Raw genomic sequence first — 21,435 nt, 5'->3', positions numbered from 1 at the left:
GACAGTTCTCTGTTTTGATCACAGTCTCTTCAAATCCTTGACCTGTTTGCTAGCTCCTTCCAGGCTCCTTCAGGCAAAGGGGTGACTAGCTCTAGGATGCTTTCCATCACATCATGCTATTGGTGCTCATTTCCTTCTGGCCTTTCCTCTTCCTTTCCCCAAGGCTGATTTTCAATTCCCATTTATTTATTTTGCCCTCTTTCTCCTTTTTTCTTCACCAGCTCATCCCTTTCACAAAAGTCAGTGTTTAGGAGGAGCTGTGGAGGGTTAACATCACCCATGCCTCAGTTTCACCTCTGGTGTCAGGTTGTCTTCTTGTGGGTGCCTGCACTCACCGGGTTGTTGTCAGTCTCTAGGTCCTGTAGTCATCCTCCTTCTAGACCGGTGTGTAGGCACAGGGTAAAATGGAGGGGGTGCACACTCACTCTCTTTTTGCCAATGATTAAACCTTTTATCAAGCCTTTTGTGTTAACTGAAATAGTCTGGTGGGGAGAACGTTTGCTCTTGGACATCCTGCAAGGGAGCAACAGCTTCCCTATACTGTTGAAGAGTAGTCAGTGCATAGCTAGGAAACGTTACACTTCCTCAGAGGAGAACTGGCAAACAGAAGTTGATTTGGCAGCCTGTGATTTCTGTCTATCATTCCTTCCCTTGTACAGCATGCCAGCAAGTGGTGTATCTTTCCCCTCCGCTGTATCTTTCCTCTCTGCTAACTGGAATGTGGTTAACAGCAGTGATGTGATAAGGTCTGCTGAACTGGTAGCGGTCTAGTTCATGGTATGGGGGAGGAGAAAAACCACCTGCCTGGATAGTGTCCAGGACCTCTGTGGCGTGAGCGCTCCGTGTGTTTCATCTGCTTCTGCTATGGGGTATACAGTAATGGGGAGATTTGCTTGTGGATTTAGTCAGTGGCGCTTTTTGGTTTCATACTATTTTCAATATGACTGTTTCAAGTAGCAAGCTTAAACATCAAACACTTTTTTTTCTGGGAAGTAGGTATTTTTGACATTTTGTAACTTTTTTTACTTTGTATCTTGTTGGTAGCTACTTCGGTGGCAGCCAACCTTGTGTATTCCTAGACACAGCCACCAGCTGATGGCAATAAAGCAACCTGTGTGCAAACCGAGCACTGCGTGTTTCTTTATGGAAAGACTATGTGTGTCACACTGCTTAATGTCGTCTTCATTTTATTATAAACATTTTTAATTAAAAAGCTCTTGTAATTAGATTCTCTTTTCTGCTTTGAGCTCTTTTTTACATCTTTGATAAGAGAGACATCTTATTTTGAAATTCTCTGTAGTCCCCTTACTACAGCTGAAGAGCAGAACATTAACCATCTGTCAGCATATCTTAGTCTTTGGGAATAATTTGGTAATTGTCTTGAAGTGCAGTTGGTGATGTTACACATTTGATGAAACACTTATGAGTACTTCAGGGGAATAGACCTTTCAGTGTGCATTGTAGAACTGCAGGCAGCTTTTTGTGGTTTTTTTATTACCTCTGAAATAATTGTGCTCTGCTTTTTTGTTACAGTATCTACTAGAAATGAAAAGCTTAATTCTGCCCCCTGAACATATTCTGAAGAGAGGGGACAGTGAAGCAATAGCATATGCTTTCTTTCACCTTCAACACTGGAAAAGAGTAGAGGGGGCATTGAATCTCTTACACTGTACATGGGAAGGCAGTAAGTAATTCTCGTTTCTTACAAAGGAGCTGATCAAATATTTTTATTGAATGTCATGAGAAAATAATAGCTTTTGGTGAAGTATAGTATGTGGGAATTTCGGAGGTCAGTTATATCCTCACCAGCACTGAAATATTTAAATTTCAAACTGAAAACACAAACTTCATTTAACGAGAAAAAGGGTTTTGAAGTCTTGGATTGTGTTCTGTGTGTAATACTGAACAAAATTTCCCATCTTAGCTGAGACATGCTTTCTTACTCGGGAGTAAGGGGATAATAATTTACCTTCCTCGTTCCAGAGTTGTTTGTCATAATTTGAATGAATGGTTTCAAACTGAAAGAGGATAGATTTAGATTGGACATAAGGAAGAAATTTTTTACAGTAAAGGTGGTGAGACACTGGAACAGGCTGCCCAGAGAAGCTGTGGATGTCCTGTCACTGGAAGCATTCAAGGTCAGGTTGGACAGGGCTTCAAGCCACCTGACCTAGTGAAAGATGCCCCTGCCCACGGCAGGGGGGTTGGACTTCATGATCTTTGAAGGTCTTTTCCTAGCCAAACCATTCTATGATTCTATGAATGCTTTGATATTGGGGAAATTACAAAAGTGCCTTATAGGTGGATAAATATTAATGTGTGGTATAAAACAAAACAGTATTATATGACTTCGTTTTTAATTGACAAACTGGAGTGAGTCCAGTGGAGGATTACTAGGATGCGTAGGAGACTGGAACATGTGATGTAGGAAAAGATGCTGAGGGAGCTGGTTTTGTTCAACTTGGAAAAGACATCTGGTAGGTGAAGAGGGGATCCAGTTGCTGTCTTCTGCCACCCAACGGAGAGATGATGCGGAAAACGGAATCAGAGTCTTCACAGAAAAGCACAGTGGAAAGATAAGAGGCAATACACACAGATTGAAATAAGAGAATTTTCATCTAGACATCAGAAAAATATTTTCAGAATGAGAGTGGTAATGCATTGGAACAGGTTGCTGATAGGTTGTAGGATCTCCATCCCCAGAGGTACTCAGAGCTCAGGTACACATGGCTCTGGGCAACCAAACCTCACTTCTAAGATGGCCCTGCTTTGAGTAGGAGGTAGGAGTAGATGACCTCCAGAGGTCAATTACTAACCCTCCAACCTGTCTTATCCTGTTTTTGAGATGTGCTTTTTTCAGGTTGCAGAGAATTAAAAAGTACTGTTTGTAATCAGCCTTTGTGGGCTTTTTTTAATGCAGATTTTACTTTATGTAATCTAATTCTCCTTTTCTGCTGCGCTTTATTCTGTTCTCTTTCAGCCTCTCCAGATGTTATTATACCACCATTTCTCCATTTGCTATTCTCATTTAGCTTTGTTAGAAAAGGTAGTTTGTCACCATGCTAATTCCTACAGAAATACACTTAATACCTTCATTGTAAAAGTGACTTACTGTCACCGTCACTGTATGAAATGGCCTGAACTTGCCTAATTTGCAATGTAGGCTTCCTGAAGAAGCAATAGCTTTATTTCTAAGTGTACAGAACACCTTGCTCAGTACTCCATACCACTGCCATCTGTGGTTTGCTCTGCTACGTTGTTCTCTGTCATACCTGCTTGCTCTTTCTTGCTGTCATTTCTCCCAGTCTGTTATTTTCTCTGTCATAGCTTCCTTCCAAATGCCTTATTTTCAGTGGTTGGCTTTTAGAGAGTGTTTCTTCTCCTCCCAATGCTTGCAGAAGTCCTTTAGCCCAAGGCTTGTTATCCCATCATTATGGAGCAATATTTTGCAGGGAATCCTGCGCAGATTCTTTTGCTTTTTCAGGCTGGGGAGTCCCTAAAGAGCTATTTACAAGGACCAGTGTTTGGCACAGGAGGCTGGCTGCCCTGCAGTCCTCCTGCCACTTAGGAAATCTAGGCATCTGTGAATGAAGGCAGTGTAGGGCCTTTCCATCTATCTATATTGACGGATTCCTCATTACCTCCAGCAATCTGAATATGTACTTCATTAGCTAATAGTTGTAGAGTAGCCTGTAAGGTGTAAGTTAGTATTGTTGCATAACCTTTAAAGAGAAATTCACAGTTCATTTTGCACAGTGATTTCAGAGAGAGATGAACAGTGTACCAGTCCTCAAGAATTTTGTTCACATTTTGCTCACACATGAGGACTCCCCTGGATTTTAATGGTTTCAGTGTATCTGGTCCAATCGATAATCATAACTTTTGGTCCATATCTTAGTCAGTAATACTCTTTACAGATAAGAGTGAACTATTTATGCCATTCTTATGTCCTTTACTTGCAAGAGGTTTCCTTGGCATCTCTTTGTTATTGTTAAATTAAAACCAGTGGAAATATGTCAGAGAAATTAAATTGAATTAAATACTAGTTCTAACCAACAGTCTACACAGAGTACATGGTCAGTTGTCCTCGCCTTCTTTCTAGGTATTCACGTACTTGTCATGTCTTTGAAGTGTACTATTCTGTCAGTGTGCTTAAATAACCACAAGTCTCACTTTAGTAGCTCCTGTGTAGGAATGTAATGCTCATATAGACACTATTCAGTTCTGACCCTGTGGGAATGAGGCAGAATTAAGTACATTTAGTCAGTCACTTGGGGTTTACATTTTGAATGCTTCTGAGGAGAATAAGGTCACTCCTAATTAAGACAGCCTCTAACGAAATTTATGCAGGAATGTCTTTGTTAAACTCTGAAATTCTCGCAGAGTATTTTTCCCAAATTGCATTCAACAGTTGAAAAAAGTGAGGTTATAAAAACAACGATCATCAGCGAACCGGAATATTGGTTGTTTCCTTCTCTGTCTTCATTTGATCAAAGTACAGTTTTATTCATAGTACAACTGAAAAAGCCTGTGATGCCACATGAAAGATTGCTCTGGGTTTGGTCCAGGTGTCACCTTCAAGAGTCTGAGGCGCTTGTTCATCACTGTCCGTTTCTAAACTTGTGTCGTGTTTCCTGCTGTTTGCATGTGAAGAAAATCCTAGGGGTTCTCAAATGTTATGGTAGCTCTTACCATGAGCACACAGATGAATAGCAAACTGCCTCTGTGCTACCTGAATTGATTTACGTAAAACAGGATTAGATAATACTGATAAACACAGATTGATACAGATGAACCAGAGCACTTTCTTCCATGGCTAATAACATTGCTAAAAAAACTGTTTTGCTGTAAATATTCCATATTTGGTCTCATGTCAAAGATGACTGTTTAAATTCAAGAAAATTTATTCAGACATTTTTTTGTAAAAGCAACCTCTTTACCGTCCCTTTTTATTTTGATTAGAATCTTAGTACTGCTGTGCTTTAGGATAAAGCAGAAGAGGCTTGGTTGTTTAAATATTAAGCCAGATCAGAAGGAATAACTTCTATTAGCAATTTTGAAGTAATGAGCATTGAACATCTTTCCATGTATGTTTTTGTATAGACACTCAAGTTTGTTGCCTGTGAAGATCATACAAGGCTTGGATTATTGTATTTATACTTAGTTTTTTGGGGTGCTGTGGAGGGGTGGTATGTTTAATATTGGAAAAGCATTACAGCCCAGGTTGGTGTACAATCTTCGAGGATTTCTGCCTTCTTTACTATTGCTTTAAACATAGAAATCAAGAATAAATACACTCACATAATTACACAAAAAATACAGATAACGTTATTGTAAATGCAGCGTGCACAACTGAAAATACTGGGTATTGGGTATTTTAAACCAATTTCTCAGTTGCCTTGTGAGCAAGAGATAATGGAGTGTTACCATGTGGCGGCTAGCTGTGCCTAACATCTAAAATATACAGTGCTTCTAGGTTTTCTGTGGAGGAAAATATTGCTTCAGTGAGTGATGTTCTTAGGAGTAGTGAGGATAACACGTGGATGACATTTTAACAGTGAAAATAGTATATAGGATAATGGAAAAGATGCCTTGATTGCAAAGCTGTAATTCAGTCAACTATTCTGATGTTTCCATAAACCCACTTAGAAGGCCTATGACATCATCACCATCCAGATTTAGTAATCTGTTTCTCTTCCTCACTGTTATTATTTTCAATTTCAGAAATGCATAAGATTAAATATTATTTAATCCATGACCTGAAGATTTATATTGGAAACCTGACTTGATTTGCTGCATTTAAAAAGAATGCATGTGAGGAACCTGGTTTTAATAATTCAGTATTAATCTTTGATTGACAAATATAAAATGAAAACATGACTGCGTTGGAAGACTGGTTCTCTGGGCTTGAGTCGTCAGTGTGTCTTGGTTTGCTGGAGTGTGGTGGGAAAAAAGTACTGGACTTTTTTCCTTGCAAAAGTTCTATTATGCTTGATGCACAGAGATTGCAAGTAGTGGCCTGAATTCGCAAGCTTGACTGGTCATTTTTGTAGGCTATACCTGTTACATTAGATACACTTCTTCCCCCTGAAATTTAAAAATTCTGCAGCCTAAAAAGCTTGAGACAAAATGTGTAGATTTGGCTGTGTAACTTTAAATGCAATGAGTTCTGATCCTGCAAACATTTACGTATGTACTTGTAATGTGGTCTCACTTGATGCTCGTGAACCTTCTCCCAAGGATAAACATAAGTGTTTGCAGGATTAAAAGCGAAGTTTAGATTTATATTTTGGCATTGCATTAAGCAATTTATATGCTGTTTGCAACCAAATACAAATGTTATGTTTTGTCTGTGTTTGTTTTTCAAAATTTTAAATGTAGTGAAGTATGTGCAGTGATTACCACACTCACAGTAACTTGTGCATGTTGTTGTTTTCAGCTTTCAGAATGATCCCCTATCCACTGGAAAAAGGACATCTTTTCTACCCTTACCCTATTTGTACAGAAACTGCAGATAGAGAACTACTACCATGTACGTTCAACTTTTCACTTCTTACCGTTGACATCAAAGAATTGTTTACCTGAATCTTGCAGCAGTGATCTCCATTGATGCCTTTCAAATTGAATACGCTGGATTAGAATAATCAGGTTGACAGTGAGTCTCTGGAGCTGCCCTGATGGTTTAAGAAGCAGCTGCTAGCCATAGTTCATGACGATTAGCTACCTTTATTGTTGTTGACGGCCTAGGGACAGGGAGAGAGATTACTGAAGAGATATAAATCAGTTAGATCTTGCTATTCTCTCTTGCCAAGTCACTGGAAAATACATCTGAACTTTCATCTAGGGTAATATCCCATCAAACCAAAAGCACAGTGGCACAGCCTTGTTAGTCTTTCGTAGACATGCTTGCTACTTAAATTCCAAGGCAAGATCAAACCTGCTTGAGGACAGCTGGATCATTGACATAGCTGTTATTTTGACAGGTTATGCTGATGGTTTCTGAAAAGCAGTCTTAAACAGCAAGGAAGGGTTTTCTTCGTGTAATGATGTATGTGCTATTACAAAGAGATTGATGTGAAATTACCTCAGTCATTTATTGTATGTGTTTATGGCATGGGTTAGAAAAGCGCCAACAGTATTCCCAGTGCTTTGCAAGCTACAGGTATTAAGACAGATCCAGCCCTTCAGAAGCGCTACAGTCCAAACTAACGAGCCTGATTGCAGTGCATGCAGTGAAGCACAGGAATGCAGAGGAAGACCCGAAGCAGCCCGTCTTGCAAACAGTTGCACTTCATTCACACGTATTTTCTCACAGTGGGACTTTGTGTGAGCACAAGTGGAATGCACACAACTGCAGAGGGGATTGTGGAGTGACTCAGGGCAGAGCGGGAAACACAAGTTAATTGAAGGAGGAAGACTCTTCTCTCACCCTCTCTGTCCTGAAGAAAGAATAAAGAGAAATCTGTTCTGCAAAACGTGAAATGCCTGCTTCTGCTGTGAAGGCTTGTTTTGAGGGCGTTTGCAGTCTTTGTAGTCTTTCTTTCAGAACCTCTCTGGTTTGGGCTGAAAAATGTGTTGCCACTTTTTATGAGCCTATGTGAGTAAACATTAGGTGAGAATAATACAGCAAATCCACTCATGGCGAGTCTCTCCTTCACGGTACATTCTCGCTGGTACTGCACAGAAATCCTTGGCAACTGACAGTATCTCCCCACCCCATTATAATCACCCTAATTATAACAACACCTCTTAGACTGCTTTGCTGGCTTTACTCAGAGGGATGCTGAGCTGGGGAGGGTGGAGTGTCAGGAGATTTAGGAATGACAAAGTCATGCAGAATAGCTCAGCATTCTCTTTTTAGATGCAAAACTAATCGCTCTTGTCAAATGTTAGAAGCGAGGGACTCTTTTAACAGCATATGCAGACAAGTCATGCTCTGCTCTAGCAGTTATGGGAAATGCCTTTCACTGCAAAATCTCTTGGGTTTGAGTAGGGAAGGGTTTAACGTACCGTGACAGACACAGGTGGGTTAAAGGGGGTTTGCATACCTGTCCACACCCTTTAATTGTGTGTGGTTTAAAGTAGAGCCAGCAGGAATTGTATCAGAACACTAAGTTTTTATAGGCTATCTGAATTAAAAATATCAACCGCAAAACTTTTGCCATGACTGGATCACAGACCAGAACAACAAGTTTGAGCCTACGTCAAAAGCAAGTGCAAAAAACTGAGTACAAGATATCTTAGACTTATAAAGTCCATAATCTGGTATTTCCTGATCTCTAAATTTAATTTAAATCAAAGAGAAGTTACAAATTCTCTGTGTTTTTCTTTTTAAACTGATTGAATTAGGAGACCCCCAAATCATATGTATTTTTAGTTTCATTATGAATTCCTGCTGTTGGTTTTGGAAACTGCTCCACTCTGGATGAATGCAGTCAAGAATATTGTCTTGCCACATTGCTGGATTACCCTTGCTTATGTTATCTGCAAGTACAGTGAGGTCAGAGCTGGTCACTGAAGCAAAGAAAGTAGGAAAAATGGAAGAGTGATGTTTTGTGTGTATGGAGTAATGTTTTGTGTGTATGAATTAATCATAGGATTTGAGTCTATGGGAAGCCTTGAGGGGTTGGTCCTGTTTAAGAAAAAATGTTTCAAAATTTGCATTTGTCGTGACTGTAGCTCCAAACTATGGGCTGAATGAGTGAAGCAGACAGGTGAGAGTCCACGAGACCTTTTGCCAACCCAGCCAAATTTGCACCTTGAGTCTGAGCCAGCATATAAGTTTAAGGGATATATCCTTCCAGTAAAATACTCATTATCCTCTTCTGACCCTTTTAGTCTTCTAAGTGCTGCTTTCTCCAAAGCCCAGTGAGCAATTTTTCATACCAGAGTTGAGGAAATTCTGTATTCCTTTTAGTGTATACTAACAAACACCTTTAAAATTCATTATTAATTTAAATTCCAGGGTTTTAACACTTTAAAAAGTTGTATTGTTGTAAGTATACAGAGAATTCTGAAACTCTGAGTTTAAAGTACATGTTTAGATGTCCTACTTTGAGGGTAACTTTTCTTGATTCTGCAGATGAAACCCTCAGAATTTACTGTTACAGAGGCTGTAGTTTTACAGCCTGCTTAAACCAATCTACAGCCATGCTTCTGCACGGTTGATCTCCCTGCTGCTCCTAGGTGCATGTTTCTGCACTCTGTGTATTAGCGTTAGCAATCATACAGCCATGTGGCTAGTCAATGACCTGCAGGAAAAAACCTGGATTATTTTATTTGCAGGTTAGTTTTCTGGGGTTAGCTGTTGCACAGCTGCATTATAGTTAGTGCTGACGCAAGGAAGGCAAAAGTAACATGTGCATAGGACTAGAGTAAGCCAGAAATATGATCTTTATTTGGCAGTGAGATGGCTGACACAGTAATGTTGGCCTTTGATGTTTCAGACCTTCTATGTATTTCTTCCTTCAAAAGCATCTTTGGGTGTCTCTGTTTAAACCACGTAAGAATGTTGGTTTGGTTTTGGTTGTTTTGTTTTGTTGGGGTTTTTTTAATGTATAATGCTTTTTTTTCTTCATCTTTTTTTCTACAGCATTTCATGAAGTTTCAGTTTACCCTAAGAAGGAGCTTCCCTTCTTCATCCTCTTCACTGCTGGACTTTGTTCTTTCACAGCCATGCTAGCCCTCCTGACACATCAGTTCCCAGAGCTTATGGGGGTCTTCGCAAAAGCTGTGAGTATTCTGTGCGGCTGCTCTCTTCTGGTAAATAGACACAGAAGCAGGAAGAGCTGAGCTAAATACTGCCAAGCATTAAACATCTACCTATTCAGTAGTATAAATAAAACGTCAAGAGATGTCTGAGCAGGGGGACATTTGAAGAAACGTTAAGGGAGTTAATCAGTAAAACACACTACTGTCTGTCTTCTCTGATTTATATGGCTCTTGTTTTAGGGTAGATCTCTTGAGATTTTGCCAAAAAAGGCTTGGTGGGAGAAGAAAATATCTGCGTTTTCATATATCATCCAGTAAAATAAACTAATAATGGCTTGCAGAACCCGTCTGTTTTGTGTAGAGCCGTAACAACTGTGCTGTGCTTTCCAGTGCAGTAGAGACTCTTAGTATGAGCAGAAATAGAGTGTACTTTCTGTTTCTTTCCCCAAACTGCCATGAAGGAAGCAATATCAGTATTTCCCTCATAACTTTCCTTAACTACATTCAGGGAAGTCTCTACTAATTCTGCTATTTTAATCCGTGAAGGATTAATAAATGCTGGAGGATGGAGGGGAAGGACCATGAATTATGCTAAGACATGCTTTTTTCTTTGCAAAACCAAGAACACCACTACTGCAGTGTACTAGGATATGAAAAATTCACTTACAGAAAAGTTCTAGAATAATAAAAATACCTGTCTCCTTCTCCAAGAAATACTGAAAATCTTCTGTTGTAATATATTTTCTCAAATATACCTATCTCTTTTAGGTCTTGTGTTTCCAAAATAGCCTCCTGGCCTTGTTTTTAATGTCTTTAGTGCTTTTGATTTGAGAGGCATAGGGAGTGGGGTAGAGGAGGCAAGGCTGAAAGGCTTTGGCAAATTCCAGGTTGTAAGTACTTTCGCTCACTCCTTTGCAAATGGCAAGAGACTCCCTTTGCAGGTGAACCAGATCTTCTACTACCCAGGCTTGTGAGGGACAGAGGTCTGGTACAGCAACAGTTCTTGTATCAAGAATTTCCTTTCATTAGCTCTAGAAAACAGAAAGTAAGATTATTGGTAGCAAAAGGTAACACTTGTACCAGCAATAATGCTGAAACCTACCTGAAATATTATTACTTTCTCTTGTTTCTTGAGCGTATATGTATGTGTTTGGTGGGCAGTAAGTGTGTAACTTGGGCATATTATCTTAAACTTCTTTGTAAAACTTTTTCTGTGGCTTTTTCCTTAAGTCATTGAAATGCATGACCCTTGTCTGGGGGCTCTTTCAGTATAATCTGCAGTTTTGTGATACTGTCACAGTTAATGACCCCAAATCTGTCCCTGTTAGCCTTGTTCCTGTGTTTGTTAGCCTTGTATCCTGAACAAAGAATACATCTGAAGCTGGCAGAATGATAAGATTTTGTACTTAATGCTCCTGCTACAGGCAGTGAGCTACTGGAATTGGAGAAAATCAATAGCATGTTTTAATGCACTTAACTCACCTGGCTTGGGTTGCTGAGTGCAGTCAGAGATATCAGAAGTTACACTGGTGTGTCAGTAATTGTTTCTCCATGGTCTGGAGCTTACAGGTTCCAAAGCGATTTCGGGAATAGAGCCAGACCAGAAGGCTCTACTTCCCTGATGTGTAAGCGCAGCTGCCATTGGTGTTAATGGAATAGATACCCCAAGACTCTGTATGTGGTTATTAAGTTCTGCATGTCCAAGCAGATAAAGCTCCTAGTTAGTAAAATGAGCACAGACAAATAGAATTGGAATGTGGGCTGCATTACGTGCATAAAGTTGGCAAGATGACTTAAGCTCTCTGAACCTGTATGGATTCAGTTAGTATGTAAGGTAACATGTATTGTGACATAGGTTTAGCTATATCTTAATCTTGATAAACCACTACATGCAGAAGCTGAGATTTATTGTACATAGAAAGGGCAGAATTTAAGCTTGTGACATTCACTTAGTAGCTTGTAGAAAGCCTTTGATTCATAAGTTTCATTTTGTTGTCTCCTCCGGGAAAAGTAGCCCAGGTGAGATTGAAGAAAATCATGGCAAACATCTCTGTGAAATGCAGCTGTGTCAGAACAGAACAGAAGAGGTTGGCCAGCCCTGGCTCTTCCTTTTCAGTTTTAGGGAAGACCACTTCATAACTAACTAATTTCATAAATAGCTAAAAGATGAATTTGCCGACTGTTGCTGTCGTTATGTGCATTGAATGACCTGTCCCTGTATGGTTGGTAGTCGTTATGACATGGTATATTACATTGTGAAACTGTGCACATACGCTTTAATTTTAATAGGTCAAAATTATTCCCTCTCTTATGCTTGCCAATCCCCAAACCATTGTATAGATGCAATATCGCCATCATGGCCCAGGTTTATGTCACTGGCGAGTTGATATTTACCATATTTCACAAAAACTGAATAGGTTAGTGTGATTGGGTGTTGGGAACTGGCTTTGACCTGTCCTGTAGGCATCTTCTTGCACATTTGTCATGAGTCTTTCAAGATACTGGGTTCTTCAAGGCAGAAAAAGACCTTGAGCGCTGAGGACCTCCCCCACATGTGAGACTGCCAAAGGTGGCCTGTGCCACTGTGACAGTCCCTTAGGACAGCCTGCATTCCCCCACTGGATGCAGAAGTCAAAGGTGTGTTAAAGCTACTTCCCTCTTCTGGGAGATTACATGTAGGATGGAATTCACCAAACTCCATCAGGGCACCCATGTTTTAAAGCCAGAACCTGCTCTGAATGCTGCCTGGCAGTTCAGTAGCAAGTTGAGATACTCCCCACTGCATCCAGCCAATTTTGTAATGTTGTACCTGGAAGTAAGCTTCTCTCTTTCCATAATGAAATTGAAATAATCCAGTTCTTCTTTGATTGTTTTGTCAGGCTGAATATAAGTAACTTTAAAATTACACTAGATCTTAGCATTTTCACTCGGCTAGGGAGAAGCATGTTGATAGCCTGTGGTTTCAATTTTTGCTAGGTTTTCTAACAAAAGGCTTTTGAAAGTCACTTAAGATATGAATACAAGCAGAAAAAATTTCTGAACGTGTGGCTTGGATAAAATTATCAGTACAGTCTTGGTAGTATTGAATTTCTTCTATTGTCATGCAGAAGTGTAACAATATCTGGGAAGTCATGAAAAATATGTAAGTGCTGGTCCTTTCATAACATAGTAACGATAAGAATGTATCTTAAATAAAATAAGAGCTGCGTTGACAAGGGGGATGTTAAATAATTTGTGTCAATAGTCATGCCTGAAAATGTGGGGCCTAGTTAAATTTTTAAAATGAAGCTTCAGAAAGACTAATTTTTCTGTCATTTGATTCCTTTGTTTGCCTGAGATCACTGACATGATCTGTTTCAGTATTTCCTATATGATAGATGAGACCTCAGTTCAGCAAGCAGGTTTGCTTAGGGAGATATTTCATCCGCTTGGACCTTGACAGATGCTGAGGCAGGGAACATGTAGATCTGATCACAGGGGCTGAGCAATAAATAGTCATTTCCTCTGTGCAAACACCAACCACACAGCATAAAAGCTTGAAAAGATACTTTTGTGTATCTGTTTTAATCAAATGGGGCTAATCAGAAGGTGCTCCCTTCTACAGAAAGCTGCTTTCTGCCAGGGTTGAGATAGCCAAGTTGATAGTTTTCTTTTAAAACACAAAATAATAATAACAAACTTTTTAGAGGTCTCCTATCACCAGTTCTGCCACCCTGAGTTGTTGCTTTACTGCTGGTGCTGGTTTTTTCATTTCCATGTGAAAAACAGTCTATGTCAAAAGGAAAGGCAAAAAAAAAAAAAAAAAAAAGAACAGAAAATTGACTAGCAACAAAATTCCTATGAATTGCAGTAAAACTTGCTGTCAGGCAAATTATTCTTGTTTCATTGATTTAACAAGTATGTAATTTGCACTGCTTACAAAACTGAGTTTTATCCAAGTAGATGTGATGATGCAAGCTTACTACACAGATCAAGCGCTACTCAAAAGCAGAAAATATCCTCTGGTGAGACTTTTGCGTTTGGCAAAGTAAAAAGGGTATATTTATTTAAACAAGTCACAGCTTAACCAGAGGGAATGGTTCTACTTGGGCTAAGCCGCTTGCAACAGAAATCGCAACCTCTAAGATTAGGTTAATCGGTGTTACATTAATTCAGCTGTGTTTCACGTTAGACATCTTTACCTTTAGCGCTACAACTGAAATACTCTGTTCAGTCAGAAGTTTTTCCTTCGACCTGTGCTTATGAGAAAATCTCATTACCAGCGATGTTGTTACCTGGTTTTTCCACGATGCAAAACTTGTCCGTGATGTAGTGTCTGTATTGTATGTAAACACGTGCAAGAGGGGAAAAAATAGTTTGATGCTTACTGTTGTCTTTAAAATGCATAAGCATCGTAAACATCATACATCTTTACAGTTAAACTCTCCACAGAGCCCGTTTTCTTAAACGGTGAAACTGTTTGCAGGTACTTTCTTGCTTGATACCATATAATCTCTAGCTGTGGGATATGGACATTTTGAAATGTTTTAAATACATCTGCCATATGTAGCTGTGTTTCAGCAGCACAGAGACCTGTAACGATTTTTGAACTTGCGTTTTTCATACTTTAGATGATTAGGAGCCTAAGTTAGAGACGAAGGACGTACCTGTATTATGTAATAAAGCATTGTTTGTTCTGTGGCTCCAAAGGCAAGTGACACATCACAGTTCATGTCTGTACCTCCGACCTCTTCTCCCTTCAGAGGCAGGGTGGCCCTGTCCTTGCTGGCTGCTGGGAACTTGCCCTGCCCTGCCCTGTCCCCAGACTCTGCCTGGGCTTTGTTGAGGAGAAACTGACTGGCGTGGGCCAGCACTGCGTCAGGAGCTGTGCTGGGTCAGGGCAGCACCCCGCACTGGGCCACACTACTCCTTGCTTTACAGGAGAAGACAAAGCCCAGCTGTGCGGCCTCCCTCTGCCCCTGGGACTAAGGGGGAAGAGACAATTTCAAAGGGCAGTTCTGGTCCTGGAGTGGGTGGAATGACTCTCCGGAAGCACTTAGTTCTCTTCGCTGACTACAAGGGGACCAGACCCCCATGTCTGCATCCTTTTAAGTGCCTGAAGATATATGGGACAAATTCAAAACATGAAAAGGGATGTCAGTGTTTATATAAGAAGTCTGGTGCTCTCTTTTGTCAGGAGAGAGAGTTCTTCTGTGAAAAAAGAGAACACATCCAGCACTAGATTTGCTTTAATACTGACCTACCTTCATATACACATCAGTGCAGTAAGTGGAGTTTATAGGTTTTGTGCTGACTGCAGAGCAGTCACTGAAACAGAAACCTTTTGCAACTCTTTGCCAATCAGTTTCAAACAGAACGGTTTATTTTTTGCAAAGTCGCGCCAGCCTGAATGGTTAGAAGCCACAGGGTTCACAGTCTCGAGGTGGCTGACCTTGCATAGTATGGTACGCATGTATACACATGTATAGGGCCCCGACATAGCTCTATGTAAAGTATACAGTTGAATTGAAATTTAATGTAAAGCACAGTCAGTATGTATTTCCTAAAATTTTGGGAGGGCTTTGAGTACCTGAGTTCTGAGATGTGTAGCTGGCAGTATTTTTTTCCTGTGATAAAATGGTTTCTATTTACTTGATTTCTGTCATGTATGCCTGTCCTAGCACTAATATATTGAAACCTTTCAGCATTGCTGACTGTGTTCTTTAATAGAGGATGTTAAGATAAATTCCAATTACTGATGCCTCAGTGTATATAGCAGTTCTGTAGATAACCCAGAACCATTTTAAACCTGAATCTAAAGACACGCTTTTTTTCTCCGAGAGGTGGTCTGTCAGATTCTGCCATTATGAAAAAAGCCTTTCTTTCCTTTCAGTAGGTTTTGGTTAGAGCTTTTAGCGGCTTCAGTACGAGCCTGAGTCTAGGATGTAAGATACGTGAAAACCTTTGTAGTTCATCATTTTGATCTTCATAGAAGTGGAGCTCTTGCTTTCTTTACTGCAAAATCCAGAAACTTTTACATATGCAAGGCTCAGAATTTGACAGCAAGTCTTTATACATGAATTACGTAATTTCTGTCATGCTGGAGGATTTTACAGAGGAATGCAGCAAGTTTCTTGTTTTACTGGACAGCTTTCTCATGAGGTCTTGTCTCCTGGATTTTGATCTGAATGTGTATCTGTTTTCTTTGCAGTTTCTCAGCACCCTCTTTGCCCCTTTAAATTTTGTGATGGAAAAAGTAGAAAGTATCCTGCCCTCCAGTCTGTGGCACCAGCTGACGAGGATCTGAGGGAGCGCGCCTGCTGACTGACTGCCATGACATCTTCTGTGCCAACTTTTTGTTGACCACAAGAAAGCATGATAAAAAAGGGAAGCAGTTCTAAGACTTTAAAACTCTTCATGGATTGTCTGTTCTCATACAAAAACTGTTTTGTTGTACAAAATACATTGATGTTAGGTTCTATTATATTTTGCCTTCAGAAAAGAAAAACTTAAAAATAAACTTTTGTGTATTGCAGCATGGCTCTCTTTTGGCCTCTTCTTCAAAGCTCCAATTGTACTTTGTGGTCTTAAACATGTGTGGTGTATATCTCCTTCACCACAGCTAGGGCTTGGCTTTCCGTTCAGTTAGTGAAAAAACACTAATAACTTTACAATTAAGCAATTGTATCACTGCCTTTTCTTACAGAGTTCAGTTTGGGTGAAGCCCTCAGCACTACAGACAGTCTAGCCAAGGCTTCGAGACAGTTAAAGCTCTTGCTTAAAGCAGCTTTAGGCTCTCCAGGCAGTTTGGATGGCACTTTGGGCTTCTGATTCCTGTCACTGCACAGAGCTCAATTTTATCCTCATTTGAATTTTCAGGAAACTCCACGTACTTGACAGATTTTCTTCACACCACTGTTTTCTCAAGTACCTCCAGAAACCCAATGCTTTGTTCTCTGGCTACAGAACAAAGCATATGTAATGGCAGAGAGCTGAACACAAATTTACCTGTAGCGAGTGATCATTGCATTCATGCTTTTATGTATTTCTTGCTGAGTTTTTATTGCATTGCAAGTACTTTTCAAGTATGAAAAAGAAGGGACTTTTTCCTGTACAAATTAAACTGTTGCTTGAGACCAGAAGCTCATTAGCAAAATTGGTGTTAGTCCATGCACAGTTAGTAGAGAGGTTGGTGTTCCATCATCAGTGCTTACCTCAGGAAATCCTATCCTTGTGCTGTGTATTCATTTGTAACTTAGCCACTGTGGATGGTAACTTCCCACAGACGCCTCTGCTGATGCATGAGACCAGCTCTAAGATCAATAATTTGATCTGGAAGTTGAAGCAAGTAGTCCTGTCTGTCAAGAATTGAAAGTGCATCCTTACAGGTGCCTCAGAAATATTTTTTTTTTCAACTCCTTTCCCAGATAAGGAAGCATGAACCTGATGCAACAGATCAAAAATGCCACTTTGCCAGCTCAACTTTATTATTCTAAAAATGTTGAGCAGCTCGAGGGACTGCGATCACCAGCAGATAAGTTTGTTTATCAATGAGGATATGAGTAAGAAAAGGCAAAACTCCCGTTACTGGATTTGGTATAAAAGGAAAATGTTTCCTAACAGCAGGAGATGCACTGCGTTGTTTTTTGCCCTCTTGATTGCAGATACGTTAGTCTACATAGAAGAAAGATTTTTATCCAGGTGAGCAATGGTACTGCATTAAAGCAAGCACTGCTTTGCTGTGAGGAAAAAATACATCCCCGTATCAGGAGAAATCAACTGTTAAGAGTGAGGCTTAAGCGAGGACACAGGAGACTGGAGAGCCTCGTAGCTAAGTGTTAAAACTGGTGAGGTGTGTTGCTGTTGGGGATTTCCATACAGGTTTTTCATCTCTGGCCGTTACTCATGCAAAACAATTCGCTGTAATGTTGAGATTAGTATGGCTTGCATTTAATGTGGGACATGGCATAAGATTAGAAGACGGCGGATTGCTAGAGGACAACATGTGGAAGTGTGAAATGGGCCAATATTTGTTTCCTCTGCTTTGCATCTGAATTGCTAGAACAGCTACAGAGAACACCTTTACAGCAGGTGCTCCTGTGTATCTCTAGCTGTAAAACTAGGGATAATCGTATTCATTCATTTGCCTCAACAGCGCTGTCAGAATTATTTAAGGTTGATGAAAATCAGAAGGATCAGGCATAGTCAGGTCTTGTCCTGTGCTGCTGTGTGTCACTTACTCCCCAGCCACCTGAAAAACCTGTCAAAGTTCATTTTTTATATACCCTACATTTCAAAAGAACAAATTGCTGTGATTAACAGTCCTAATATGTAAATGTTAGCATGTCAGTGTTTATCGAGCTATATACCAGCGTTCACGTTTGTCACCAACTAAGGTAGTAGCTTGGCCTAATGTTAGAGGAAGAGATAATGTGAATTATGACGTGTGGAAATTACTATCTGTAATAATCTGATAAAAAGGAATACTTAACTCCTGGAAGAATCAGATCCTTCCCTTGAACTATGGGGAACTTTTAGGAACTCAAAAATATCTTTAGGCAATTCTGTTTCTACCGTGTCTAGTATCCATCTCCCTTATAAGCAGTAACGAACCATGGATTTTATCTAGAAAATCTCTTTTCAGCTTCAATTATAATTCTAGGCATCTGGGAGACTTAGGCAAGTCAGACAAAAGGATTTTCTTTTTCATTGAGCAAAGTTTGTTGCCGTAGGCTTTTCTGCCTCTGACGTGTTTTTTCTGTGAAGTTCAGCATGGCTTAGATCAAAAGGCAAACACAGCCCGTGACTATAATGATGGAAAGCCTCTGGCTTAGTGCAGAGATGAGACTTCTGGAAATTTGGTTCAGATAATAACTCATCCAAATCTTCAGTTTGCAGATTTAGTGGGGGTGGGGTGGCTTTTTAGCTTGAAAAGTTAACAGTTCCTGGGTTTTTTTCCTTAAAGACAGCCTAATACAATTTGGATGGATGGTATTTCTTTGCACTGTAAGTTGCATAGAACCAAAAAAAGAGAGACACCCAGGAGCGTCAAATAAATCAAGTTGGTCACCTTCTGGCCTTCCCACTAGGTAGATTTACAGCTGCTCCAGAGTGAGAGCCACAGTGCTACACCTGGTGGAAGGCTGTTGTTTCCTCTGGCGATTAATTGCTGTGATTTGAAGCAAACGGCAAATACACCGACTCTTCTTTTTTTAGTGGGACAGCATAGAAATCCTTACCCCAGTAGAAAGGAGGAAAAAATACCGGCTTTGCTGTGTTGCAGAAGCCTACAGAAGGTAAACATCCCAAGGCAGCAGCAGCCTTCGCGCGCACCCCGCGTCACAGCCGGTGTGGCTGTCCCTGCACAGAGGGCTTGGACACCTCAGCGGCTGTGGTCAAGGCATGTGTGCGAGGCAGCCCCCAGCCTCACGTGCTGTTCCCACCAGGGAGGGTGGAACTCCTGGTTTTTCATCTCTGAGGGACCAGGGAGGCCCCCCTGGAGCAACACAGGAGGAGCAGTCAATATATTGATTCATATATGTTTGCTTCTTCCACGCAAGAGCTCTTATATTATGAAGCCACATCCACGTAATCAGGCAAATGGGCTGTTAAAGAAAAAAAAAAAAAAAAAAAAAAACAAAACCAAAAAACCACAACCAAAACCAAGTTTGTGCTGCTCTATTCCAGATAATAAAACAAGTTAATTTTGTCTTGTTTGCCGTGGCAGGAGAAACCTGCAGGCTCTTATACGTGACCACAAAACTGCCTCCGCCCTCAGAGGCGGCCGTCACCTGCACATGAAGGCTTCAGGCCTTCCTCGGCATGTGAGACAAAATGCACGGAGATGAGCAAGCACTGGTACGCTTCATGCTGCCACGCTGGATTATTAGCCAGTTTTTCCTAGCAAAATCACCCTCCCCAGCCCCAGATCTTCACTAAACCCCAATAAAATGTTTACTACCCCTTTGCCACCATACACCGAGTCCCACGAGAGGCTGGGCAAGAAGCCTGCAGGCAGGGATCGCCAGCTGCTTGCTGAACGCGGGTGTGATTTGGGCATCCAGGCTGGATGCCCTTCAGCAGCTGTGCAGCACAGCACCAGAAATACGGTATTTTATTTCTAATTCACATCTGCAAAGGTTACACAGAGATGGGAGGTCAGGGTGAGATGCACAAATGGGGTTTAGATAGTTTTGCAGGAAAAAAAAGAAGCAGCACCACAATCTCTTGAGCTACAATACCCACGTGCCGTAACATACACCACTGTTCCTAGAAGTCATTCCCCATTTTCCTTGTGGTAAAAGAAAATTACACTTTTTTAAAGTGAGATTTCTCCTAAAACAGCTCAACATACTTTTGGGGGCAAAGTTTGTTAAAATAGAAAACAGTGGGAAGGGAGCAACCCCAAAAAGTTTGACAGGCTAACAGCATCTCAGAGCAATGCTACATTCTGATTTCATACAGCAAATTAAAGGGAACTCCCTCAATTAGATTGCATATTTTTAAAAAATAAGTCCTACAGCCTTTTAAGCCTTTTACCTCAGCTAACATTATTCTGACACTAAAGTGTCTACCTAGGGACAACTGTTTCCTCTTCATGAATACATACATAAGTAAATTTATTGCACAGAAGAAAACAGAGGATTATTTCATTTGCCTTGCCTGATTTCTGTTTCTTCTTTTTCTTTTTCTCCCTTTTTCTTTCTTTGTTTGATTAGCTGAAGGTCGAGGAGGTACCTTTCCTAGCAATATTTACATCTCTGGGCATCTTTTCCCTCTAAGAAATAGCAAAAGCTACCAGGAGTGTTTTGTTCATGGAAGAGGCAGCAGAAATGCTTACAGCTGTAAGAAGCCTACCTTGAGCTCCGTTTTTTTTTTTTTTTAAATCATAAATACAGAAAAAAAAAAAGTAATCAAATAAATGGCTAGTTCAGCAGTTACACATCTGTTGCGCTGCAAAATACTCCGTTTCTCCTCTGGTGAAGCAGGTTTGATGGAGGCATTGCATTACGTCTTATTGATATGGCTCTTGTGTGAAATACAAAATTCAGCCTGCTGTGCACACCTTTGGTGGGCTTGCTGCTGAACGGGGCAGGGGACCTGGTGACAAAGCACACAGAAAAGGCCAAGGTACTCAATGCCACCATCTTCGCCTTCAGGAACCCCAGGCCCCTGAGATGAGGGGAAAGTGTGCAGCAAGAAGATACACCTTGGTGGAGGAGGAGGAGGAGGAGGAGGACCAGGTCAGGGAATAGAAGTTCCATCTTTAATACAGCGACCCCGAAACACTTTACCTGGGACTGCAGAATTCAGGTGGGTTTGTTTATTGGTGTATTAAGCAAATGATGGAGTTAAGAAGTGATCTGATTTCGTTACCTTGTATTCAACTGCCTAGAACAAGTTCCCTTGTAAGAATGAGGCTTCCTTTTTTCCAGAACATTTAAATATTTTCAGCTTTATTAGATGGGAAACTTGTAGACTACTCAAAGGGTCCCTGAGTCTTTCAAAAAACTTGACACACAAAAAAAATTAAAATAATATACTACTTTTAAGTTCCTTAAGGCTTAAAATGTGGTATTGCCCAGGCTGTGAACTACGTGCGGATTTAATTTCACAATGAAATCATAATAAAAATTCTCCTTGGAGCTCACCTTTAAATACAATTAGGTATGAAATTTTCCTTATCCAGCCCAGTGCCAGAATTGCCAGCCGTAATGAGGCCAACAGTATAACAACTGAACTGAG

General features: G+C 40.5%; 1 protein-coding gene across 7 annotated transcripts in view; it reads left to right on the top strand.

Moving 5' to 3' along the window:
- The window catches only part of ST7 (suppression of tumorigenicity 7), a 151,742-nt gene extending 135,517 nt beyond the window's left edge, over window positions 1-16,225 (top strand). For all 7 annotated transcript variants that reach the window (XM_056340896.1, XM_056340894.1, XM_056340889.1 and 4 more), the window contains 4 exons: window positions 1,534-1,684; window positions 6,440-6,532; window positions 9,593-9,732; window positions 15,902-16,225. In XM_056340896.1, coding sequence (XP_056196871.1) covers window positions 1,534-1,684; window positions 6,440-6,532; window positions 9,593-9,732; window positions 15,902-15,997 — 480 coding nt within the window. In that variant the 3' untranslated portion in view covers window positions 15,998-16,225. The remainder of the gene's footprint in view (window positions 1-1,533; window positions 1,685-6,439; window positions 6,533-9,592; window positions 9,733-15,901) is intronic.
- Window positions 16,226-21,435: the final 5,210 nt, after the last annotated feature.

Source organism: Falco biarmicus, chromosome 5, assembly GCF_023638135.1.
Source record: "Falco biarmicus isolate bFalBia1 chromosome 5, bFalBia1.pri, whole genome shotgun sequence".
NCBI lineage: Eukaryota > Metazoa > Chordata > Aves > Falconiformes > Falconidae > Falco > Falco biarmicus.
Note: the sequence above shows the minus strand (reverse complement) of the source record. Positions and strands in the feature narration are given on the sequence as shown.